Source organism: Helianthus annuus, chromosome 15, assembly GCF_002127325.2.
Source record: "Helianthus annuus cultivar XRQ/B chromosome 15, HanXRQr2.0-SUNRISE, whole genome shotgun sequence".
Classification (NCBI taxonomy): Eukaryota; Viridiplantae; Streptophyta; class Magnoliopsida; order Asterales; family Asteraceae; genus Helianthus; species Helianthus annuus.
Window position 1 is genome coordinate 104,991,595 of NC_035447.2, and position 27,732 is coordinate 105,019,326.

General features: G+C 36.9%; 2 protein-coding genes across 2 annotated transcripts; one reads left to right on the forward strand and one right to left on the reverse strand.

The window, feature by feature from the left end:
- Positions 1 to 2,740: 2,740 nt before the first annotated feature.
- LOC110942898 (auxin-responsive protein IAA9) lies at positions 2,741 to 6,418 on the forward strand. The gene is made up of 7 exons (XM_022184662.2): positions 2,741 to 2,894; positions 3,319 to 3,729; positions 4,511 to 4,629; positions 4,701 to 4,933; positions 5,069 to 5,201; positions 5,460 to 5,521; positions 6,155 to 6,418. The coding sequence occupies exons 2-7, from the start codon at positions 3,358 to 3,360 to the stop codon at positions 6,190 to 6,192; spliced, it is 957 nt and encodes a 318-aa protein (XP_022040354.1). The 5' UTR covers positions 2,741 to 2,894; positions 3,319 to 3,357; the 3' UTR covers positions 6,193 to 6,418.
- Positions 6,419 to 16,397: 9,979 nt separating this feature from the next.
- On the reverse strand, positions 16,398 to 20,444 carry LOC110942891 (ubiquitin-fold modifier-conjugating enzyme 1). Its single transcript, XM_022184653.2, has 3 exons — positions 20,007 to 20,444; positions 18,184 to 18,245; positions 16,398 to 16,721 (listed from the first exon to the last, which is right to left on the reverse strand). Exons 1-3 carry the CDS (start codon positions 20,337 to 20,339, stop codon positions 16,592 to 16,594), a joined length of 525 nt encoding a protein of 174 aa, XP_022040345.1. The 5' UTR covers positions 20,340 to 20,444; the 3' UTR covers positions 16,398 to 16,591.
- Between the last annotated feature and the right edge of the window lie 7,288 nt (positions 20,445 to 27,732).

Genomic DNA, 27,732 nt, shown 5'->3' on the forward strand with positions numbered 1-27,732 from the left:
TCAAAACACCAAACATTTATAATGAATAAATGGGATAAAACCCAAGTTTCATTCATAATACATTTATAGGGATAAACCCTAATTATTGAAAACATTATCTCCTTTTTATTTAGGTAACTATTATAGCCACTTCTTTAAGCCTTCAGTGCTCCATAGCTGGCTTCTTATAGCTTCACATTAAGTTACCTGAAACGCGTTTTAAAAAGGTTTTATCAGCAAGAAATACTGGCGAGTGCATCCCAGTTTAATCAAAATAAGCTTTTATGACTTTATAGTATTGAGAGTGATTACAATGTTTATATCTACCAATATACTCATTCAGTACTTGCCACTCGACCGGATCTGTGGTTATGGTCATATCACACATTGGCTAACCCGTTATCCAATGGTGATGCTTATCAAGTAATGTATACAAAACCCCATAATACCGACAGCAATTGTAGAATACAAAGATTCAATCAGTGTAAGTATACTTGAAATTATTTGAGATTTTGTAAAACAAGTTGGTAGAAAAAGAGAATGACTCACTTTGTAGACTTAGGTAGTTTTTAGTTTCCTGTTGCTTTTCCTGATTATTTTCTATTAAAAATACACAATGCACACGTGTTAGTAAGATAAACCAAATCACATTAACCATACAACACGAGACAGAACTCCAACAAACTTAGTCAAGCAGAGCCTCGACATGCATTACGGAGCCCTAGATCAATCGGGTAGGGTAACGAATTAGTGATCGGGGGTTAAAATACTTACAACGACGCAGAGCTTCGTGTTTTAGGGGTATAATACCCGATAATTTTCGCACTATAAGGCAGAGAGAAAAGAAGAAGTTGAACGAATTTGAAGTGCCGTAGGTCTGCTCTCTTTATACTAATTTTCGAAGTCTGACGCGCCACGCGACAGCTTCACCTGAGCCTGGCGCGCCACGTGAGAGCAGCCCTAGCTACGGTTAGGGTTGCTGAGTAAACTCTAGACCCAACACGTTGCTGACACGTGTCGCTATGGGTGTCCGGCAAGAAAGTAGTCCGTCGCGCCACGCGACGGCGTATCCAAGTCCTGGCGCGCTGCGCGACAGGTGTGATTTTGATTTTTTTATTTTTTAATTAAATAAATGTTATTCGGGTCTAGTTTAGTGTATACGGGGTGTATTCAGAGCGTTTTTTCGAGGGTTGTTATTAAAAACCCAACATTGAAACAAGTAGCGAATGGTTCTATTTATAGGCAATTTTCAGTTTGGCACGGTCGTGCAGTTGGATCGCACGGTCGTTCACTAGCACTTATCGGGTGACGTCATTTCTCCGATTCGGGGTCAGACGAGTTGTCTCGGTCACCAGATTGGCACGGTCATGTCACTGGTCGCACGGTAGTGCGAGGTCATCAGAATGGTGATCAGAAATCATGGTCCGGTGGTTCACGGTCATGCGGTTGGTCACACGAAAGTGCGGTTCGAGTAATCAGCGGCACAATGAGTCGCACTGGCAGTGCTTCCGAGGTCAGAGGTCTCGCACGGTCGTGCCACTGGATGGCACGGTCGTGCGGTATCTGGCAGTCATCAGATTTATGCTATTTTTATCAGATTTGCATCAGAAATCGCCCGTTTTCATCAGATTTGTTGTTTGTACTCTGTTTAAGACCTGAAAATATAAAAGCACCAGATTTGGTACCTAAACGTCGCGGTTTCGGTCAAAAATGCTTAAAACGGAAGTATTTTGGGGGATAAAAACATGTATAATTTAACGTATGTCAGATGTCGGCTGAGGTTATCTAGGCTGGGTTTTTTTTTTTTTTTTGGGTGTTGACTGAGTTTAACAAAAACTTAATTTATTTTTAAAATCTTAAATTGGTTTTAGAACTTAAAATTATTGTTAAAACTTAAATTACTAAAAAAAGGGTACGGAGGTTTAAGTTGTGGCACTAAAGACGGTAGGGGAGGGTAGTGAATAGTCTAAATGACATAGCGAAAGGAGATTGGAGAGAGTTAGGGTAAGAAAGGGTAACACCGCCGCCAACCCTTCTCTCACTGCATGGCATGTTGGAAATCGGGGACTTGTCACCACATAGGGGAAGAAGAGGGAGAGTTGGATAATAGTGGGGCCCACTCTTTTCAACCAATCACAATTTTTTTTGTTTTTTATATTTAAAAAAAAATAGTTTACATCTCCCAAGATAGGTGACCAGCCCTTATGTTTTAATACAAGAGTGAACTTAGAGAGGAGAATTGACATGACAAGATATGATTGGGTGGGTAGAGAGTTCACCTCTCCTCAAGAAGAGATGACCACCCCTTTCACCCTAAGCCTATTTTGTGTCACTTGCGGCGGCATTCCCGCCCCATCTAGACATCCTTCTAGCTAGAGGTGCACAAACCAATTACTTTCAATAACCGATTTGACTTTTTGATTTTAACCGGTTATTTTTTTAACTAGTCCGGTTAAATACTTTAACTGGTTTGATTAATTAACTAGTTATTTTCAGTTTATAACCTGTTTTTTGCCTTTTATTTGAATTTTGCGGTTAATCTGTCTGCCGGTTAAAAAACCAGTTCCCATACAAAATATTTACAACCAGTTACTAAGCCACAATAAAAACTAACCACTAACCGATTAATTATCAGTTCCGATTAATTTATCGGTTTTTCTCCAACCTGTGCCGCTAGCCCTTTCCACCCTAACCGGTCCGAACCCAACACCCTCCGGTTCCTGTCTCTCTCCTCTATATCTTAACAAGTATATGCTCTAATTATCCATACATTACATGTGGTTATTATCCCAAAAAAAATATATATTTTATTTACTTACATTCATGCTTCTATTTTAAAACACATACTTCTCCCTTCTTTCTCCCCTCACTGCCTCAACCACACCCAATTAACAGATCTTCTTCTTCTTCTTCAGGTAATTCTCAATCTTCCAACAAATAAACAATTTATATTGTTTTTCTTTTCAAATCCTCAATTTTTATCATGGGTTTTAACGTTTTCATTGTTTTGTTTCCCACACTGTCTTTCCCATTTGTTTGTATGCTATTTCTTGGACCACCATGTTTGCATTCACAGGGAATCTTTAAAAAGTTTCTTTAATATTTACACATTATTATTATTATTATGCAGTTTGAGTTCATAGATCTATACAGTTGTTGCTACATTGTCATAAATTCTTGTTTTTTCATCATGGGTTTGAGTTATTTAGTATATATTTAGTATATTTAACTTTGTTTGTATGTATGTATTTATGTTTCTTAAAGTTATGAAGAATCTTGAGGTTTTGTAGAAAAGGGTTGTTTAGTAATTATTAGTAAATGTTGTTTATACAAAAACAGGGCTAAAGAAAGAAAGTTTTGATTTGATCTTTGATTACCATGTCTCCACCACTTCTTGTTGATGAAGAGGAAAAAGGTCAAAGCAAAGTCAACTTGTTGACTTGTTCACCATCCATAGATGGTGTGTGTGATCTCCGAGAGCGAAACTACATGGGATTATCCGATTGTTCTTCGGTGGGGAGCTCTGCATTGTCACCATCTTTAGAGGATGGGAATTTAACTTTGAATTTGAAAGCTACTGAACTTCGACTTGGGCTTCCCGGATCAAGATCACCCGAGAGAGACCAGGACCTTTGCTTACTTAAGTCGCCAAAACTCGATGAGAAACCGCTGTTTCCATTGTTTTCCCCTAAATCTGTTGTTTCCCGAAGCAAAAGAGGGTTTTCTGATACCGTAGATTCTTTCGCCGAGGTTTGTGTTTCTTTCTTTCTTTCTTGTTTTGTAAGTTTTGTTAAGAAGTTTGGTTTTGGTATGATGAATGGAGGTGCCATTTTCGACCCGTTTACTTAAGAAGGGCTGCTTTTGACCCGTTTGGTATCTTCAAAGAAAACAATAGGGGTGTGAATTTTTGACACGACACAGACCTAACACGAAACTTGCGGCTTTGGGTTTAGTCTAAACGGGTTTGGGTCAGTTTCAGGTTGAATCTGCAAACCCGTTTAGGTAAACGGGTTGTGCTCGTGTCAACCTGGGCCGGTCGGCGGGTTGAATCATATAACCCATTTGTAATTTTTTTTCTGTTTTTATACAATATGTTTTATGTCATAAATTAAATTGGATGGGTATTTTATGCCATAATTATAACTTAAAAAGAGAAATTGTCATAAGATTTTGTAATTAAAATGTGATTGTATTATATAGATTTGTGTTTTTTTTGTAAAATTTTAAATTTAATATATTAACTTGCGAAAAAAAAAATTAAAAAGTAAAAAAATTCAGGTTGAACAGGTCGTATTCGGGTCAACTCACGAATATTCGGGTCATGTTCGGGTTCATATGTATGAAAAGATTTTCGGGTTCGGGTCAGGTTGGACCCGCCAACCCACGGACACGACCTGTTTAGTATAGAAAACAGGCTGGATGGATCGACCATGTAAAACGGGTCGGAAGTTGGTAATGCAATATCAATGCATATAATTTCCTAAATCATTTTAAGGCGTTTTGATATTATCATCATTGTTGATGCGTGTAGGGAACACTTCGGTCAAACCCCGAGCCTCTTTCAATTCAAGAAAGCTCGTGTGTTGCTAACAACGCCAATAAAAGCCAAACAAATGCTGCAAATAACATCAACACTTCTCGTACCCCCAAGTAAGTTCTAAAGAATGAAAAAAGATTGAAACTTTATTACTTAAAGAATGAGTTTTTATTGTGTATGACAGGGCACAGGTTGTGGGTTGGCCCCCTATAAGATCGTCATTTAGGAAGAACTCCACGGCTATGATCGCTTCAAAGAAAGGGAATGACGTAGAGCGAAAAGCAGGGGATCGGGCCCTTTTCGTGAAGGTGAGCATGGACGGTGCACCTTATCTTAGGAAAGTTGACTTGAGCGCGTATTCTGTATATCAAGAACTGTCTTCTGCACTCGAGAAGATGTTCAGCTGTTTCACAATAGGTTAGTTTGCGCGTATTTTGAAGTCAATATCAATTTTTTACTAAGCAATGATAAATCTTGTAAATTTTTATATAATTTGAAGTTGAAAAGGTTGACACTTAAAAGTCAAATGTATCTTGTGTTGCTATGTTTCAGGTCAATATGGATCTTATGGCAACGAGAAGCTGAGCGAGACGAAGCTGAAGGACTTATTGCACGGATCGGAATATGTTCTTACGTACGAGGACAAAGATGGTGACTGGATGCTTGTCGGGGACGTTCCTTGGGAGTAAGCGCTAACCATTTTTCTAACTATGTTTTTTTAAAGATAAAACGATTTTGGAGGTTGTAACTTGTAAGCGCTTGAATCATTTCAACGCATTCTTTAACTTCTTTTATACCCAAGTTTTTCTCTGTTTGGCCCGCTAAGAATAAAAACCACGCAAGTTGAGTTGTTTTCATATAAGCGCGTTAAAAATCACAACTCTATTTCTAGTAGTAATTTGCATCACATGATTATACGTCTTAAGTTGATATATGTATGCAGGATGTTTATCAGTACTTGTAAACGCCTCCGAATCATGAAGAGTTGTGATGCCATTGGTCTAGGTGAGTGACATTGGTATCAATTTTTTGTCACATAATCATGTCATGACAATAAATTGTGTTTGTTATCACACCGCTTATTGTTGCAAGTTATCGATTTTCAGTTGTTTGGATAAAATAATTTTCTCTTATTACTTAAAAAAAAAAAAAAACCCTCTTTTTTACCACATTTTAAAAACTTGTCTTTTATATTTTTTTATTAAAAATAACACTATGTAGAAAAATAAAATGATATTTATATAATGGATATTCTAAAAAAGTTCTGTTTAGAAATAATTTATACAAAAATATATTTATAGTTGAAAAAAGTGTTATTCATCATATGCTTGTTTTAAATACGAAAACAATATATAAGAATGTCATTTTTGGTCATTTTATCTGTTAGTTTCGTAAATAAATAAACGAAAACAATATATAAGAATGTCATTTTTGGTCATTTTATCTGTTAGTTTCGTAAATAAGTAAAATTTGTTAAACAATTTACAAAGTTTATTGTTCAATTTTTATTATTGAATGTTGGATAGTTTCAAAACGCTCATCCGAGCATCCTTTTAACATATATGTAATTTGTATATATAGAGGGTCGTTCAACACATGATCAATGTTTAAATATATATATTTGATTCTTACATGCAGCTCCAAGGGCTGTGGACCTTAGCAGTAATGGGAGCTAGTGAAGTCTTTATGCACATGATCATTGTTGTACATCCAACATCGTTAACGGTTAACGCTTAACAGAAAACCAGAACGGGTCACCAATCATGAGTTGTAATTTGTCGTTTTCAGTTGCTATGCGCTCTTGTGGCGTTTAGTTTGTTGTTTAGTATTTTAACGTTAGTAACTGCTAACTTCTTGACATTATTGCTTAAGAAAGCATTCGAAAACTTATGTCTTGTTTAATCTTTCTTGTATTATTCTTTTCACTTTAACATTTAGTAGTGGCGGTTTAGACAAAATGAGCCCTCTAGACGCGTAACATGTTAAACCGTAAAAAAGCACATTTTCATCGTGTAACATGTTAAAACTGTGGAAAAAATGGATTTTTACCGCGTGCAAATTACCTGATACATATAAAAAAAAGTGAGTTTTTATCGTGTAACATGTTATAACTATGGAAAAAAATGAATTATCACCACGTACTACAAATTACCTTGATATGAGGGGTGTGGGGGTGGTCACTAGTGATAGAATTCTATCACTCACAAGCACCCAATCAAGTTCCGCCATGTCATCAACCATTATTCCATCACTCACAACCTTTTTTGGTGGCAATGGTCATCACCACCACCACACCCAACAATTACCCTCACAAAAAAAAACCATCACGGGCCGTGAAGAAAATAACGAAATCAGAATTCCGTGGTGCTATAACGCGTTTTCGTTTAGGTGGCGGTGGACACAACGCGTTGTCGTTGTGTATCACGCGTGATCAAGGAAAAATAACACTCCACCCCTTGTCGTCTAATGATTCAAGATAGGTTTTGGGTCAAAATAAGTCTTTGATAAACAAACACTTTTCTTCCATAATTTTTTTAAAAAAAATATAGATAGTTAATATGTTTGATGTAAAAAAATATATAAAATTTTAATTTATCAAATTATGTACAACAATGATTACTATCATCTTTGTAAAGTTGGTCGGGTTGTGATTTTGTTTGTAGCAGGTTGACTTTGGTCAAAGTTTCTGTTTCTGTATGTTTTGAAGGGCTGAAATGAATGGCAGGGCTTCCATAATAGAACTGCACATCAGAATAATTGTCTACAATAATGGAAGAGGTCATGGGTCATGTACCATCCACCAAACTTTTGGATCTTATGTTTGATAGGGTAATATAAAAAAAGTTAAAATATGGTTAAAGTTTTTAACAATTTTATCAAATATTTTGTTTTTTAATTAATAAACAAAAGATTTAATGATTAATTTAAAATGTAACAAATTGTTTGTAACTATAGGGTGGAGTTATTGTAAAAAAGACCAAAAGTGTGAGAAAAGTAAGAAAGAATCTCAATCATTAGATCTAAATTAATTGAAAAGGGTATAATTGTAAATGCATTAACAAATTCAAATATAGTAATCCTTGATTTAAGGATTTGGAGAGAGAAAAACCTAGATTTTAGGACTTATAATCGTCCATTCAGAGCATGTTCATACATGGTGTTTTAAATATAACACAATTCAGAAAATATAACACCATTCAGCACAAAAAATAACACCATTCAGCACAAAAATAACACCATTCAGCAGTAAATAAAAAAAACACCATTCAGCAGTAGATAAAAAAAACCATTCAGTACAAAAATAACACCATTCAGCACAAAAATAACACCATTCAGCAGTAAATAAAAAAAACACCATTCAGTACAAAAATAACACCATTCAGTACAAAAATAATATCATTCAGTACAAGATATAACACCATTCAGTACAAGATATAACACCATTCAGTAAAGAGAAAAATAACACCTCTGTATCATCTTCTCCACTTCCGGCACCACCACTGGCACTTCCGGCACCACCACTGCTGCACCACCGCTGCCGATCCGCACAACCACTGCCGCTGCCCGCTCGCCATCGCCGCTGCCGCTCGTCGTCGCCGCTGTTCGATCGATTATAGAGGTGAAGTCGAGATATGGAGGTTTAGCGGCATTAGGGTTTTGAAATTGTAGAGAGAGAGAGAGAAACTGAACGTTCAATTGGAGAGAGAGATCGGAATTATAGGAATTTTGATTTACAGTTTCCTATTTTGAATGGATATAAAGACTTTATTACCCCTATAATTTTCAATTCAGTCCAAATTAAGAAAAATATTTTACATTTTGGTCCCTATTGATCTCAACCATTAGATCAAAAGATCTAATGGTTGAGATTCTTTCTTACCTTTCTCACACTTTGGGCCTTTTTTACAGGATCCTAACTCTGTAACTATATACTATACATAATACATATGACTTCTACATGATACTTCATACAAAACAAAAGATTTGTTTAAATAATGGTGAAATCACCGTTGAAACAAACCAAACGTTCGGATTTAACCCATTTCCCATCCGTAAACATAACCCAACTTCACTACCCGAGGCTGCCTACCAGAACTGCCGGCGGCAGCGTTCCTGGTCAGGTAGGGGGTACCTGATACTGGTACTCAAATACGCCCCGAGTGGCTTAATTCTATATTTATAATTAGTTACATTTTTATCAATTATTTTGTGTATTAAACCATTAAACAATACAACAACTACACTCAGTAAATCCCACAAATAGCAAATTAATAGATTTATTAATTTGTTTAAATGTAACAAAAGGTTTATAACTAAAAACTATACATGTGGATGATACTTCATATAAAACTTAAAATGCTATAAATGATATTAGCAAAACCATATATTTAGGGGTAGGATCCGGGGAAAACGGCAACTATTTCTATTCAATTTTTCATTAGAAGTTTAGAACATTGATTTCTTTTAAGCTAAAGAAAAGAATTAATTTTCTCACTAAGGTGAAAATCAGGGTTCGAGTTTACGGGTTGAAATCATGTAACACAAACACGATTAGTTGAGTTCGGCGAGATGACGCATCGGTGGACGAGCAGTGGTTTCCATTACGCTCATCCTATTGGGAGTGGCACTAGCAGCTGGGGTCGAGGGTAGGGTTAGGACTAGAGGGTCCAAACAAAAGTTCATCCACATATCTAAAGTATTATTACAAGTTCATACATGGTGTTTTAAATATAACACAATTCAGAAAATATAACACCATTCAGCACAAAAAAATAACACCATTCAGCACAAAAATAACACCATTCAGCAGTAAATAAAAAAACACCATTCAGTACAAGAATATAACACCATTCAGTACAAAAATAACACCATTCAGCACAAAAATAACACTATTCAGCAGTAAATAAAAAAACATCATTCAGTACAAAAATAACACCATTCAGTACAAAAATAACACCATTCAGCACAAAAATAACACCATTCAGCACAAAAATAACACCATTCAGTAGTAGATAAAAAAAACCATTCAGTACAAAAATAACACCATTCAGCACAAAAATAACACCATTCAGCAGTAAATAAAAAAAACACCATTCAGTACAAAAATAACACCATTCAGTACAAGATATAACACCATTCAGTACAAGATATAACACCATTCAGTAAAGAAAAAAATAACACCTCTGTATCATTTTCTCCACTTCCGGCACCACCACTGGCACTTCCGGCACCACCACTGCTGCACCACCGCTGCTGATCCGCACAACCACTGCCGCTGCCCGCCCGCCGTCGCCGCTGCCGCTCGTCGTCACCGCTGTTCGATCGATTATAGAGATGAAGTCGAGATATGGAGGTTTAGCGGCATTAGGGTTTTGAAATTGTAGAGAGAGAGAAACTATACGATCAATTGGAGAGAGAGATCGGAATTATAGGAATTTTGATTTACAGTTTCCTATTTTGAATGGATATAAAGACTTTATTACCACTATAATTTTCAATTCAGTCCAAGTTAAGAAAAATATTTTACATTTTGGTCCCTATTGATCTCAACCATTAGATCAAAAGATCTAATGGTTGAGATTCTTTCTTACCTTTCTCACACTTTGGGCCTTTTTTACAGGATCCTAACTCTGTAACTATATACTATACATAATACATATGACTTCTACATGATACTTCATATAAAACAAAAGATTTATTTAAATAATGGTGAAATCACCGTTGAAACAAACCAAACGTTCGGATTTAACCCATTTCCCATCCGTAAACATAACCCAACTTCACTACCCGAGGCTGCCTACCAGAACTGCCGGCGGCAGTGTTCCTGGTCAGGTAGGGGGTACCTGATACTGGTACTCAAATACGCCCCGAGTGGCTTAATTCTATATTTATAATTAGTTACATTTTTATCAATTATTTTGTGTATTAAACTATTAAACAATACAACAACTATACTCAATAAATCCCACAAATAGCAAATTAATAGATTTATTAATTAGTTTAAAATGTAACAAAAGGTTTATAACTAAAAACTATAAATGTGGATGATACTTCATATAAAACTTAAAATGCTATAAATGATATTAGCAAAACGATATATTTAGGGGTAGGATCTGGGGAAAACGGCAACTATTTCTATTCAACTATTCATTAGAAGTTTAGAACATAGATTTCTTTTAAGCTAAAGAAAAGAATTAATTTTTTCACTAAGGTGAAAATCAGGGGTCGGGTTTACGGGTTGAAATCATGTAACACAAACACGATTAGTTGAGTTCAGCGAGATGACGCATCGGTGGACGAGCAGTGGTTTCCATTACGCTCATCCTATTGGGAGTGGCACTAGCAGCTGGGGTCGAGGGTAGGGTTAGGACTAGAGGGTCCAAACAAAAGTTCATCCACATATCTAAAGTTTTACAAGTTTTCAACCGAGTGATGCGTCATCTCGCTGAACTCAACTAATCGTGTTTGTGTTACATGATTTCAACCCGTAAACCCTGATTTTCACCTTAGTGAGAAAATTAATTCTTTTCTTTAGCTTAAAAGAAATCATTGTTCTAAACTTCTAATGAATAATTGAATAGAAATAGTTGCCGTTTTCCCCATATCCTACGGGAAAGTTCTATGCAGAACACAAAATATTACGAGAACACGCAGAACACAATGAATCACTTTTTTTTTCAACCCTAAAAACCTAAAAAGTAAATGAAAACGTTGCAAATGTATGATTTATAGTTTCTTACACTGGAATTCAAAATAAAATATGGAATTTTTTTTACTTTTTGTATAACCTACACATATGTAGTTATGTGTAGGTTAAATTGCCAACATGTATGTAAGCTACGTGTAGGTAAAAAAATATGGTTTTTTATGTATATATAATACACATATAAATAAATGTAAGAAACATAAAATTTAAAAAAATATGAAACTTAAATCTCAAAATTTAGTGTTTTAGAGTTGTTCTTTTTGTTCTCGCAATAGTTAGTGTTCTGTAATGATACTCATATATATATATATATATATATATATATATATATATATATATATAATGTAAGTATCTATAGAAAACCCACTTTAATTTAGAAAACCCGGGAAACTCAAAGCTCCCGATGTTTTTTTTTCTTGAAAAAATTTACACATGTTATATACATGTTTTTAAGGGTTTTGGGCAAAAAAAAAAATCAAAAAAGCGCCGAGTAGATATTTTTAAAAAAAATAAACAAGTTTTGGTGTAACACATGTTACATTTATCTGACATATTTGTAACATGTGTTACACAAAAACTTGTTTATTTTTTTTTTTTAAATATCTACTCGGCACTATTTTGATTTTTTTTTGCCCAAAACCCTTAAAACATGTATATAACATGTGTAAATTTTTTCAAGAAAAAAAAAACATCGGGAGCTTTGAGTTTCCCGGGTTTTCTAAATTAAAGTGGGTTTTCTATAGATACTTACATTATATATATATATATTATCCTATATAGGGTAGGGATCCTAAGAGAAGTCCACCCTATTTGAGAAACTTGAGAAGCAATCTGGACCACACATTTTCCCTAAGCAAAAAAATGCAAAAAAATGTGAAAAAAATGCAAACTTTTTTTTTTTTTTGAAAAATCGTAGCTTTTTCTTTAAGGATTAAATTTTTTTTTTTAATTTGGGATTTATACACATGTGTATATTGTCAATTATACATATATGTATATACATGTTTAAAATTGAAAAAAAAAATATGTGTTATAAATCCTAAACCTTATACCATAAACACTCAAGTTAAACCTTAATGCTAAACCCTAAACCCTAAAGCTAAACCCTAATTCTAAACCTTAATGCTAAACCCTAAAGCTAAATCCTAATTCTAAACCCTAAAGCTAAACCCTAATGCTAAACCATAAAGCTAAAACTAAACCCTAAAGCTAAACCCTTAATGCTAAACCCTAATGCAAACCCTAAAGATAAAGCTAAACCCAAAAGTTAAAGCTAAACCCTAATGCTAAACCCAAAAGCTAAACCCTAATGCTAAACCCTAAATACTATTACTAAACCCTAATGCTAAACCCTAAACCATAAAGTTAAACCCTAAACCCTAATGCTAAACCCTAAATACTAATGCTAAACCCTAAATAACACTTATTTTTCAATTTTAAACATGTATATACATATATAGCCGTACTGGAAGGTGCGGCTGGATCACCTAACCTCACACTAATTGACAGTATACATATATGTATAGTTAAAAGATTAACAATATACACATGTGTATAAATCCCAAAAAAAAATTAAATAAATCCTTAAAGAAAAAGCTGCGATTTTTCCAAAAAAAAAAATTGCATTTTTTTTACTTTTTTTTTTTTTTTGCATTTTTTTGATTAGGGAAAATGTGTGGTCCAAAATGTTTCTCAAGTTTCTCAAATAGTCTACTACTTCTCACATGATACTTATCCTATATATATATATATAGTGTGGGGTTCATATATAAAATGAATAATTACACAAATGATGCTTATCTTAATATTATAAACTTTTGCCTCCCCAAATAGGATTAGCGTTTTAACACTACTGCCTCGTCCACTAATGCGTCATCTCGCTGAACTCAACTAATCATGTTTGTATTACAAAATTCCAACCCGTAAACCCGAACCCTCATTTTCACCTTTGTGAGAAAGTTAATTCTTTTCTTTAGCTTAAAAGAAATCAACTTTCTAAACTTCTAATGAATCCATCAAATGAATAGAAATAGTTGTTGAAAAAATAAATATAGTCAAATGTTTGTTGTAGAAAAAAAAACAATTTATTAATAAAAAGACAGAAAAGAATCTGAAACCTGGTTGTTTTCATTTAGAAGAGGTGGGGTATATATGTTTCTAGATTTCTGTTTTTCAGGGTAATTTTCCTAGAGCAAGAATGACAGTTTGAAGTTGAGTTGTTTAGACTTGTATTTTGTGGAGTAAAGTTTGTACACTTTTCTGGGTTTAGTCATTCTTGCTCGGGAGAGAGATTGGACATTTTAAAGTGGGCTCATAGATTTGAGTTTTGTCTTGTGTGTGCATCTGCAAATTATGTTTTCAAGCAGAGGTGACAGCAAAAATCCATAATAATTTTTGACCCATACGTTTATCCCATTTAGGTTTCAAATAGTAATTTAGGTTTCAAATAGTAGTTTGTTTAAAATTTACTCGGTTTGTAAATTAGCTGAGTCTACGCTGGTTAGTTAATTATAGGGCGTGCATAGTTTGATTCAGTTTTCGAGTAAAACCAAAACCGAAATATCGGTTTTCAGTTTTTGAAAACCGTCTAGTTTCGGTTTTTTTTTTGTTCTAGTTTTTTAGGTTTTTACACCGGTTCGGTTTGATTATTTCGGTTTTTGAAACACAAGGATGTAAGCTTCAAAAATAAACATTATAATTTAAAATTTAAGAATCTTTCTAATATGATTACATTTAAGTAATTATACTTAACTTTTTACACTAATAATGTTCACATAAACCTAACCTTCTAATTTATTTTTATGTTTCTTCAAAGTTTTTATTAGGACATTTCTTTTTATAATACTTTGAAGATTATTTAATTTTTATATTAAATTTTGTTTTTGTTGTAGGCAATAAATAAATCATCTCAATTATAAATAAACATGTTAATATTTTTATTATAAATATTTAATATTCAAGAATAAAATTAATAATTTCTAATAGCATGGGTTAAACACTTAAACAACTTAAATTTAAATATAAAAATAGATGTTTTTTTTGTTTCGGTTTTTTCGGTTACTGAAAATGGTTATCCGAAAACCGAACCGAAATTTTCAATTATTAAAAATCCAAAAACCGAACCGTCCGTTTTTGTTTCGGTTCGGTTTGGTCGGTTATTTCGGTTACGGTTCGGTTATTTCGATTTTCTGCTCACCCCTAGTCACTCATTTAGCTCCCTTAAGTTAATCCCAACTTATAATATTTATAGCCTTAATAAATGATATTTAATTTTTAAACCCAAAACTCCATCATTATCAAGTCCACTTCGCATTAACACCTTTTTCTTTCTTGTAAGTTCTAACATTCAACCAAGCCAAGCTTAGCCAATCTTTTAATACCTAGTCGGAGCCTAGCTAGAGCTTGCCATGGCTCGACTAGTGAACAACCCGAATACTCTTATTAGAGCATCACTCAAGTCTTATGCTTTTAAGCGAGTTGTTCTCGAGATGTTTGAGATCGAGTTGTTAGAAGGTTGAACTTTGGTCCAAGCTTAAACAAGCTTGAGCTTATGATGATGCTTATTATGTATAAGCGAACTGTGATAAACCCAAATTGACACATTGAGTCCCTATTTTGAAAAAATTGATGATTGAGTCCCCCCGCGTTTCCATATCCTATCAATCCACCCCCATGCCGCTTGCTGACATCACCTATATGTTAGATTGAATGTGCAATGACCGATTTACCCTTTCATTTTGCATCCCTGTGTTATCAATTAATTAATATTAATTTACACCCTTGTAAACAATTAAACTATCAATCAACAATTAAACTATTAACCAACATTTAATTTAATTATGTTTTCAATATATCATGCCTTCTTCTCAACCCCCCCCCCCCCCAACCCACCCACCAAACAGACATTATACCCTAAAGCTTCTTACTTGTAACAAATGATTCAGTTAAACTATTAGAAAGATTTTAAATGTGTCATTGGATTAAGGTACACTCTTAAATGTGTGAGCGTTTGTTTGTTCTTGCTTTTTATTAATTTACATGAATATGTATAAACTTGAATCTTTGAAATTTATAGTTTGAAGTGCTTCTATGATGATTGATGAAGATTACCTATAAAAATGCTTCTTGTATGTTAAGAGATGAAATTATTTTTTCAAAAAATAGAGACTCAACGTGTCAATCAGGGTTGACCACAGAGACAATTTGAGGTTTACTCTTTATTTAATTTGTAAGATCTATGTGCTATTTGAAATAAAAATCCATCTAATTTGATCAAGTGTAATTGCCTAACTCATCAACATATGGTCACATTTTACAATCGCTGACAAATATACTTACAGCTGAGAAGAAGAAAAAATGAATAACTTAATTAAGTAACCAAATTTAGTGGTTTTGTTATAATTATATGTATGTCAATGTCAATAGGTAAAATTATCTTACAAAGCCATCTAAATCTAGGAAGGATACAAAGACACATTTGATCATAAAATATAACACAATGCCAAGGAAAAAGATACAATGATGAAAATAGAAAAAAAAAAGACACAATGATTAAAAAAAAATTCTAAAATCTACAAACTAAAAATCCAAAAGCGAAACCTAAAATCTAAGATCGTAGAGTTCGACGAGACAGTTCCAGTGTCGTTAGAATGAATTCAATCATAGTTCGTTTGATGCCCTTTCTATTTTTTAGGAGACTATGTATTTGATCATTAACCAAATGAGTCGGCTTGGCTCAGGTCATTTCAAATCGAGTTTTTTAGCTAATTTTTTTCGAGCGAGCTACGAGTCACGAGCTTTTTGAACAACCCTACTCATTCTCGTGAATAAATTATTACCGTTTGCTGATATGACCAGAATATAACTAAATTTACAAAGTCGACGGTCAACCAAATCTAACCCAACCATCTTTTTCAATAACCCAATTAACCAAACCAATCAGTTATGAAATCTAAAAACCGATTTTTTTTCCCATAACCAAACCGAACAATGCTCACCCCTAAATTAACTAGGTGTCCTGCTAAGTAAGACTTGACTTCTAAGTGACCCCGGTCAGCGTTAAAAACGTTCAACATTTTCACCAAGTGTGTACACATCACCACCAACTTCACCAAACCTGTATTCAGCACATATGGGCCTCAAACTTTTCAACACGCTTAACTTAACATGGAGGTGGTACCAAACCGCCCCCTCGACACTAACTTCCACCCTATTTCAACATTACATTATAACTTTGGAACTTGTCTTACATATACTTATTGTATTAAACAGTTGGTGCACAATATACTTATTTTTGTTCAGCCAAACGACAACTCAGGACATGAAACTGTAATGTTATCAAACTGTTAACGATAAGAAACAACATCCTCCTATGATTCACTGGTTGAGACTGCGTCGTCTTTATGCTTGATCATGCCAGAATCCACAAGAATTGGTATTTCTGCTGCGAGCCATGGTGCAAGGCCCAAACAAAGAGCATGTGCTATACCAAACCTAGGGCTGAAATATAGGAAAATTAAAATAAAAAATGCTTATTAACTAAAACACGAATTAAATGAGAATACACATGAACTTTTAAATGGAACAAGCAATTTTATACGGTTGGGTTGATGTTAGACCTGACCATACGCCTCATGCGAATGACATTTAAGGTTAATTATTAACTAGATAATAATATACTGTTTTCATAATAGATTATAAGTTTATAACCCTTATTTCTTCGTATCAGGAGTTTAATTGAGTGAGAATGATTGAAAGTTGGATTAACTCAAGAATACCTTAACTGTCATCTATGGTTTGATTTCATTTTATTTTCTATTCGAGTCCTGTCTGTTGACCTAAAACACTTTTTGTCCAAAACACCAAAATATTTATAAACTTAACCATAGATTTGTTTCTGTTTTAATGTCCTTTCAAATTCCAAAAGGGCAAACTCGAGAATACACGACATGCTATAAAACATTTTTGTAGACTTGAGCCACTTCTTGCAGGCAATGAGCTTTAACTACCTAGTTTTTCTTCAATTGGTTTGCAAACATCACAAAAAAAAAAAAAAACTGAAAAAGGGGCATTAAATCATTAATTATTTGTGCCAGGAAACAATTCTAGATAAAATGATGATTAAAAAATAAAATAAAAACTAATAAGTTATACAAAAAACATACTTATATGTTATAACACACTTAAATATAATTGAACAAAAAAAACATACTTATAAATATTGTATTGTTTATACCTAAGGCGGCTAAGGCCAAAGTACTCGAAAGAAATCAACAAATCAAGTATTAAACAGTACACGGGTATTATATAGAGACACAAGCAATATGCCAGCCGCCTTGTGCGCCTCATGTGTCAAAAAGCGCGCTTTTTAAACTAAGGTGGCCTTGAGAACCCATTAGGGAAAACTCACAGGGCCCACCAATACGCTGCTAATCAATGGGACTGGCCAGGTAAAACGCTTACGCTGGGCACGTGACCTTCAAGGGGCTAAGACAAAAAACTAGTGAAAGTTGGATTCAAACTTAGACCTCTGCTAGAGACTAGAGCAGAATCAAGCACCAACCACTGCATAGCCTTGAAGGTTTAACTAAGTCTTTTTGTTATAAACTAATAAGTACTTATTCCGGGAACTCGTCCTTTTTTTGTTTTTTTTTTTTTTTTGGGAAGGGGGGGGGGGGGGGGGGGGTAGTGCACGGTCCTCCCAACCGCTGGAGTGATCCCACTCCGGGAGCCGCTACACGACCAAGCTAGCTCCGCGGTGAATTCCCCTTGTCGAGTTCTTACCCTGGGTGACATATGCCACTCCCAAGATTCGAACCCGGTACCTCTTGGAAGAGGTGGGTGTCGGTGGCCAACTGGGCTACCCCAGTTGGTTCTATATATGAATAGATACTTTGTCTATAACATAATAGAACTATTATGTAAATTTGAAAAGAGGTGAAAGTAACGAGAACTGTCTTACGAGTTTTTGGCCCAAAGTGGCTTGAAATGCACCGTCAAGCAAATCTTCCCTCCTCTGTACATCTGTAAACAGAAAATAAACAGTCATAACAAGTGATAATTTCATTTGGTATGTAGTGAATAGGATATAAATCAACTAATAATAAATGAGAGATACACTTCATAAGTTTTACACAAACACAAATCTTATAAGTGGCAAGATTGCCATCTACTATAGCTATGAACTTTCCCCCTAACTTCAAAGCAATTGAAACTTGAACAAAAAGATTTTAAAAAAAATGGCACATCACATTCCCATAAAAATGTCCAGAGTTTATAGATCAGTCAACAAAAACAAAATAATGAAAAACTAGATCGATGAGTAATCAAGTACTTATATTCAAAAACCACAAAACAAACTTCATAAACTCAGCAAGCACATTATCAGCCATTTTAACTCATATTTCTCCAAAACCAATTGTAGAATCTATAACTGAATCATAAACTCAGCAAGCAATCACATGACTTAATATCAAATTATCAATCCTACAGAAACTAACGATCAAGGTCTTACTATTGAGTTACAGGCAACTAAAATCAATTAAGAAACGCCAGCCAGTCAAATCAGACTACCTAATAACATTTAAAAGCCCCTTTGGTACGAAATGCTAGTTCGATTTCCACTTAAATATGCATTAATTGAAAAAACATTTTAAACACAAATAGTTTCCTCCTATTCAATCACAAACAACCAAAATCATCAAACGAGACACATACAACACCTAAAATCCTCAAATAAACCAAAACCAAAACCTACACCATATCACATCAATTTCACACAATCCTAATCCACAAACCAAATGAATCCATAACTGAACCATAAACTCAGCAAGCAATCACATAAAGTGTCAATTCATTCGACCAAACACCACAAGCTGATATCAATCCTACAAAAACTAATGCTCAAAATCTTCCCATTCAATCACAAACAACAAAACTCATATAACACACACACACCAGTCATCAAAATTGGACCTTGAGGCACGCGCCTCATGTAATGTGTATTTTTGTGCAGCAAGATGTTGTACAACATGCTTTTCAAGTTGGTAATATATATTAGAACATGTATAAAGCTTATTTGTATCTAAATCATATTGTTAATGGCGAATAGCGACAAATAGTGATAAGATACCTATGTGCTACATAGCGAATAGCGAACGCTATTTTATAAATAGCGATACACTAGAAAAAAAAAAATAAAAATCTTATATGTATATTATATCAAAATACCCTTGTATATATGCTTTTTTACATGTATATTTAACAAATTTCAAAAATCCAGCTATTGGCTATATTTAATTGGTTTCAAAAATCCAGCTATCCCGCTATTTATGGCTACATACCCTGTGGCGACCTTCGACCTATAAGCTACGCTATTCGCTATAGCGATCATAGCAACGGCTATTGACAACAATGATCTAAATATTGGGTAAATTTTGCGCTTTGCATATGAAAGGCGAGAGCTTTTGCGCACCTCCATTTTAAATCATGTCGCTTTTTAAAACCAAGATTTTGATAGTTCAAAAAAGAGAATCAGCCAATTTTAAACTGATATCTCTCCAAAGCCAATTCTAGAATCCATAACCGAATCAATAAACTCAGCAAGCAATCACATAAATTGTCAATTCAACCAACCGAAAACCACAAGCTCATGTCAATCCTACAAAAACTAAGAATCCAGTTCCTCTTATCCAATCACAAACACCTAATAACATCTAAAACCCCCAAATCACATCAGTTTCATATCAATTTCAGATCAATTTCAAACAATCCACAACAACAAACCTTATGAGTCTTTCCATCAAGCTCCGGCAGCTCAAGTTCCGGAGCAGTAGCCGGATACGTCACCGGAATATCAAACTGGAGATCAAACTCATACTTGAGCAGATTATGCACATACCAGCACTTTCCAGTCCACCGTGTACCTTCCGGATTGGCGGCGGAGATGCGGAACCAGTCGTTGTCTTTGGATTTGTTCATTGAAGTGTAGGCGATCAGCGCTTTGTACTCCTCCTTGAGGCGCTGCGTCCAGGCGGCGCCGTCGCGAGGGCCGGCTTTGACGGTTAAGAGAGGGATTTGGGTTAGGGTTGACTTGGTGGTTGGATCCCAGCCCTCCATTGGAATGGTGGTGGTTGGTTGCAGGTGTAAACCCTAGAGGGAGGGAGGGAGGGAGCGAGGAAGAAGGTAACCGTTGTTTGCGTAGGATCGACGGCAAGTTAATTTTGAGTAGTGTATTAATTTTGTTAGTTATACTATACGTTCGGGTCCGGCCCTCAATCGAGTAAATGTATTCTCTCATCTATAACGGTCAGAATTGGATGCATACATGAGCCGCCAGACTCGACTCATTTACACCTAAAGAGAGAGTCACATATTAGCCTTTTTTAAGCAACTATCTTGAGATCATGTGAGTTTAAGATGGAAGTTAGGTGGGGTAAACAAAGTGAACTTGATTATGAATCTAGCTAAATAGTTTTGATTTTTTGAATCAAGCTAAATAACATCAACTGGTGGGATTACCGACGCTCCACAGTAGGGTGACGAGAATTCACTCGATCTCATTACGACTCATTACAATACCGTTATAGAAACTAAACCGTATCAAGCCCCAAAAATATCGGCACATGTCTATCACAAGCATGGTGAGGAGCATCTTACCATGCTTTACCATCAATGATAAGCTAATTTTATTTTATTTTATTTTAATACATACATTTCTTATGGGCGTGAACAGTAAGCGGTTTTTATTGGTCAAAAAAGACGATCAACTAAAGCATATATACAATTGAAATCAAACTCCGGTATCAAAAAGGCATGCATGTGATGGACTGGTTTATATGTGATAACCCGAATCGAAAGAGCTGGGTTCGAAACTCAGGAGACGTAAATTATGTTCTTTCCTTTTTTTTCTTTGGGCCACAGCTGATAATCGCTCCAACACTCTAAACTCCGGTCGGCGGCGGTGGGTTTTCATTCCCCCGCTACATTCGGCGTCGGCGGTGACCATGTGGTTGTTTGAATACGTTTCTGGCCACTTAGCGACACCGGTCGAGCGGTGAAGAGAGAGAGAGAGTGGGGGGTAGGTCGTGTGTTGTGGTGCTTGCGGTTAGGTGGTAGTGTTGTGGTGGTGGTGCACTGGTGTTGTGGCGACAGTCAGGTGGTGGGGGATTTTGCCGAACAAAGAGAAAGTGAATAAAGGATGAGGAAGCTCAATTAATAATATGGTTTAGAGTAAACTGCCATTTTGGTCCCTGTGGTTTGGTCACTTTTGCCACTTTAGTACAAAACTCAAACTTTTTGCATCTGGGTCCCTGTGGTTTCAGTTTTATTACCATTTTGGTCCAAAAATGAAATCATGTCATATTTGTCTTATAAAATCCTGCTATTTTGTCATTTTCCGCAGGGGCAAAATGATCATTTTTTTTTATAAATAAATACCATATTTTATAAGACAAATATGACCTGATTTGCCTCTGAAGAAAATGACAAAATTGCAGGATTTTATAAGACAAATATGATCTGATTTCATTTTTGGACCAAAATGGCAATAAAACCGAAACCACAGGGACCCAGATGCAAAAAGTTTGAGTTTTGGACTAATGTGGCAAAAGTGACCAAACCACAGGGACTAAAATAGCAGTTTACTCTATGGTTTATTTAAAAATTCGTAGAGGATTGAAGAGGTGGGTTTACACCCGTGTAATCTATACTCTATAATAAAAGAAATCATTTTGAGGACACTTGTCATCATATTAGCCCATGTTTTATAGATAAGTATTATTTTAGTTTAATCTTTTCTAATTAATTATAGATAATCCTCATACTAAATATTATTTAATTTAATTTCTTATGGATAATTATTATTTAGTTTCATCTTCTTCTCATTTATAATATTATTTATTTAACAAATAGAGTAAATTACGATTTTGACCCCTGTGGTTATATCACTTTTACTCTTTTAGCCCAAAAAGAATTTTTAACATCTGAGCCCTCAACGTCTTTTTTAACCCTTTTGGCCCCTTACATTTAATGGATGGGGTTAGTGTTAGGGGCCAAAAGGGTTAGAAAAAAAGACGCTGGGGGCTCAGATAAAATTGTGACACCCCAGGAAAACCAGTGAACAGTACAATTTACCTAGCTTCCTCAGTGAGTGCATACAAAATTTCGGGACGAAATTTCCAATTAGTTGGGGATAATGTGACAACTCGAACTTTAGACCTAGTTTTGTGTAACGTTTGTAAGCATGACACGACTTTATGAACTTGAATGATTATGTGAAATGTATTGATACACGATTATGTGAGCTATATGATTTATGAATTTATGAATTATATGTGTGTGTGAAATACACGATTGGATGAGACCCGAACCACACAACATTCACACTCGCACAAGCCTTTGGGCCGTTTTACTAAAAATCGGACTTCAAGGGCAGCCCATTAAGGGCCGGCCCATTTCTTCTCCTTTTGGCCGTGTAACACAACCTTGGGGGTTGTTGTTTCTCTCATTTGTTACAAACATATCACACACACACAAGTTCTCAAAAACCCTAGCTCTCTCTCTCTCTCTTGCTCGAACTCGACGGCACAAGGCACAAGAAGATCATTCTTTTTCTCCTTGTTCGATTATAACCGGTTAGTGATTACTGAATTACGTTTGTTGATTTGTTTTGGCTGCCATGATGTGATAGGATTCTTGTTAAACATGATTGATTACGTGGGTCGATGGATACATGTTTACTTGTCACGAAACCGACTTGTATGTACCATATTATAGATTGATTTAGATTGTTAATCACGTGTTGTTTGAAGTAATCGGCTGTATATGCATGATCGGATCGAACAATAGGAATTTATAGGTTGTTGACCGTGTTTTGATTATGTGAATCATTGGATTATTGTTCATGTATTGTTAGTGTTCATATGAATTGTGATGAAATTGCCATGTTTTAATCAATTATGTTGATGATAGATACTGTTAGTATAGTGATTGATATTCACAAGAATGGAAACCACTGAATTGAGTCAAAAGAATTAATTTGATTGTGTAACTGATTGCTTAATTGGTGGAAGTTGTTAACCGGCCGCACAAGGTACCCCAGTCGCACAAATCACCGGATCGGACAAGCTGATCCCGGTCGTACAAGCTTGCATGAATCACACAAGTGCAGCCCAGTCGCACAAGGGCAGCCTGGTCGCACAAGGCTGTACTTTGGGCCGGGCAGCCCAGTCCGACTAGACGCACAACTAGATCTGAATCGCACAAGTTACTGTGTGGGCCGCTCACATTGTTGGACCGCACAAGTTCACTAAACGTTTTAATTGGGCCATAATCTGAACCGGGCCGTAATATGTTAAAATTGTATGTAATATGACGGACCGCACAAGTCATCTATGTGGGCCATTCACATTATTGGATCGCACAAGTCCACTATCGTGTTTTATTTATTTGGGCCGAGACCACTATGTTTGATTTGTTTGGACCGATTTATATTGGATCTCTTATGCATGTTATTGGGCTTGTTCTACTTCACACATGTTAACCATATTGTTTGACTGATTTCGGGTTGCTATGATATACATACGTGGTTGCCATGATACTTACGTGCTAACAACGTGTTCACCTGTATGATACATACGTGCAATATTTGTAACGAACCTGACTTGTGTGGTAACCTGTTAGGACGTGGTTAACCTGTTAGTCAAGAGTCCTTTATTTGTGTATCTGCCGAGCAAACCAAGGTGAGTTCACACAGCCAAGGCATGGGATTCCCGGGTTGGGAATTGGGTTGGATATGATGAATGTGGAATGATTACTCGTACTTACGCATATACCAGACTATAGACCATCGTCCTCAGGTTAGTCAGGACGCGTTACGTAAAGCCTACGTAACCCAGTATATTTGCCATATGTCTCCCGGGTCGGGAAGGACACGTTACGTAAAGCCTACGTAACCCAATACCATACACTGGCTTCCAGGTCGGAAGGCCACGCTGCGTAAAGCCTACGTAGCCCCCACGCGTACCACTGTCCTCGGGGAAGGGCACGTCACGTAAAGCCTACGTGACCCCGTACGTTTTCCTGTTCTCGGTAAAGAAGAACACATGGTCGGAAGTTAGTCTAGTAAGTACCGTTAATGAGAAGCCCTCATTAGCCAGGATAAACATGGGAAACCCCCACTGGTTATACTTATGCACAATGTTATGAACTTACTTTCTGTGAACTCGCTCAACTAGTTTGTTGATTATTTGCTGCATGCCTTGCAGGACCTTAGGTATACTTGGAGCTTGCACCAGAGGAGAAGCGGGTCGTTGTGGACAAGAACTCGTGAATGCTTATTTAACACTTTTACATTCACACATTGATACTTATGTTTTGGGTTTTACATTTAATGCTTCCGCTACTTAAACAGTGTTTGGTTTTGAACACCAATTATGTCTTTGATTATTATTTAATGCTATGTTTGATATAATTGGTGGCTTGATCCTGGTCAGTCACGCTCCCAAGCGGTGGTGCTCCGCAGGTGGGTTTTGGGGGTGTGACAGATTGGTATCAGAGCCATTGGTTATAGAGAACTTGGTTTTAATAGGGGAAAACGTTTTTATTAAAACCGGACTATAACCAGAACAGTGCTCTCAACGATCCACAACGACGCTTCGCTCCACGTGCAAGACTCGACATACTAGGTAATAAGGTTTATGTTTATTGCCTGTTTGCTAGAACTGCTTAGAACTTTGCTCGCATTACGCTTAGATACACATGCTTTGATTTCATGAGAACACCTATATGCCTACGCTTTTCTGTCATCGCCCTACTCGCGAACCATTCTTACGTATGCTACTTGTTACTATGAAGATCATGTCTGGAAGAATCAACATGACACAAGCCCAGCTAGAGGCTCTCGTTCAAGCCCAAGTCACAGCAGCATTTGCGGCTGCTCAAGCAGGTAGGATAACCTGTAGTTATAACTTATGCTAGGATCTTTAGATCCTACACTCCTAAACTAGCTTTTGTATTTAAACTTTGCCCTACTCGTACGCAATAGGTCAACACGCGCAGCAGCCTGTCTGCACGTTCAAGAATTTCATGGACTGTCGTCCAAACTCTTTCAGCGGCACAGAGGGGGCAGTGGGACTCCTCCACTGGTTCGAGAAGCTAGAATCAGTATTTGAAATGTGCGAGTGCCCTGAGGCTCGCAAGGTCAAATTTGCTACCGGTACTTTGGAAGGAATAGCACTGACTTGGTGGAACGCCCAAGTTCAGATCCTAGGGTTGGCAGCTGCTAACGCCACCCCATGGAACGATTTCAAGGAACTCATCAAGCGTGAGTATTGCACGCGGGAAGATATTCACAAGCTAGAAGACGAGCTGTATAACTTGAAAATGGTTGGATCGGAAATCGAGGCGTATACTAAACGGTCTAATGAGCTGGCCGTTCTGTGTCCTACTATGGTGGACCCTCCCTACAAGCGCATTGAGTTGTATCTCAAGGGATTGGCGCCAGAAATTCAGAGCCACGTGACGTCGGCTAACCTCGAAAACATCCAGGAAATTCAGCGTCTTGCTCACCGTATCACCGATCAGGCAGTGGAACAGAATAGACTGCCCAAGCGTGTTAATGCTACTGCTAATGTCACCACCTCAGTTACTCCTGCTACATCTGGTGACAGTAAAAGGAAATGGGATGGGGATTCTAGCAAAGGTTCAGCATCTGTTCAGCCACAAGCTCAGCAGCAGAAGATCGATCACTATCAGAGTCCCAGTCAGCAATCCTCTAGTGGTCACAGGCAGAGGAGATATCAGGGTAGTCAACCTAGGTGCCACAACTGCAACAGGCATCACCACGGCCCATGTAACAAGGGTCGTTGCCAAAGGTGTCTAAAGATGGGTCATGAGGCCAAAGACTGTAGGAGCCCACGGCCTGCGAATCAGAATCAGCAGCCTCAGCAACCAGCTCCACAGAACCAGAATCAGCAGCAGCAGCCACAGCGTGGGAATCGGGGATGTTTCCAGTGTGGGGCTGAAGGTCACTTCAAACGCGATTGCCCTCAGTTGAACCAGAATCGCAACAACAATAACAACCAGGGCAACGGCAACAACAACGGCGGGAACAACAACAACAACGGCAATGAAGCTCGTGGTCGCGCTTTTGTGCTAGGTCGAGGCGATGCAGTGAACGATCCCAACGTTGTTATGGGTAAGTTTCTCCTCGACAATATTTACGTTACTGTTTTGTTTGATTCGGGTGCGGATACAAGCTATATGTCTGTGAAAATGTGTCAACTACTAAAACGTGCACCAACACTTTTACCCACCAAACATGTAGTCGAGTTAGCTAACGGTAAAAGTCTAGAAGCCACGCACGTAGTTCAGGGTTGTAATCTTATCTTAGCTGGTCAAGCCTTCTCTATCGACCTCATTCCCATAGTGTTGGGTAGCTTCGACGTTGTGATTGGGATGGATTGGTTATCCCAACACCAGGCAGAAATCTTATGCAGCGAAAAGGTTATTCGCATTCCTCGTTTGGGTCAGGAACCTCTAGAAGTTCAAGGCGACAAGAGTGGTGCTGTGGTTGGCATCATCTCTTTCTTGAAGGCTCAGAAGTGCTTACGTAAAGGTCACACAGCCATTCTGGCTCTCGTTACAGATGCATCAACAAAAGAAAAGAAATTGGAGGATATTCCAATTGTACGTGATTACCCTCAGGTGTTTCCTGAAGACTTACCTGGCCTACCGCCTCATCGTCAGGTCGAATTTCAGATCGAACTCGCTCCAGGAGCAGCACCCATAGCACGCGCACCATATCGTCTAGCTCCATCGGAATTGGAGGAATTGTCAAAGCAGCTGCAAGAACTCTTGGAAAAGGGTTTCATTCGTCCAAGCTCTTCGCCTTGGGGAGCTCCAGTGCTTTTCGTGAAGAAGAAAGACGGTACGTTCAGAATGTGCATCGACTACCGTGAACTCAACAAGGTGACGGTGAAGAACCGTTATCCTCTTCCGCGCATCGACGACTTATTCGACCAGTTGCAAGGGTCGTGTTACTATTCGAAGATAGACTTGAGGTCTGGGTATCATCAGCTGAGAGTCCGGGAGGAGGACGTCTCCAAGACAGCCTTCAGAACTCGTTACGGTCACTACGAGTTTCTTGTCATGCCGTTCGGGTTAACGAACGCGCCTGCTGTATTTATGGATCTTATGAACAGGGTGTGCAAACCCTACCTTGACAAGTTCGTCATTGTTTTCATCGACGACATTCTGATTTACTCCAAGAGTCAGGAGGAACACGAGCAGCATCTTCGTCTCATTTTGGAACTCCTTCGAAAGGAACAATTGTACGCCAAGCTTTCTAAATGCGACTTCTGGCTTCGTGAAGTCCACTTCTTAGGCCACGTAGTGAACAAGGATGGGATCCATGTCGATCCATCCAAGGTAGATTCGATCAGGAACTGGCCTACACCGCGTACACCGACAGAGATACGCCAATTCTTGGGTCTGGCAGGTTACTACAGAC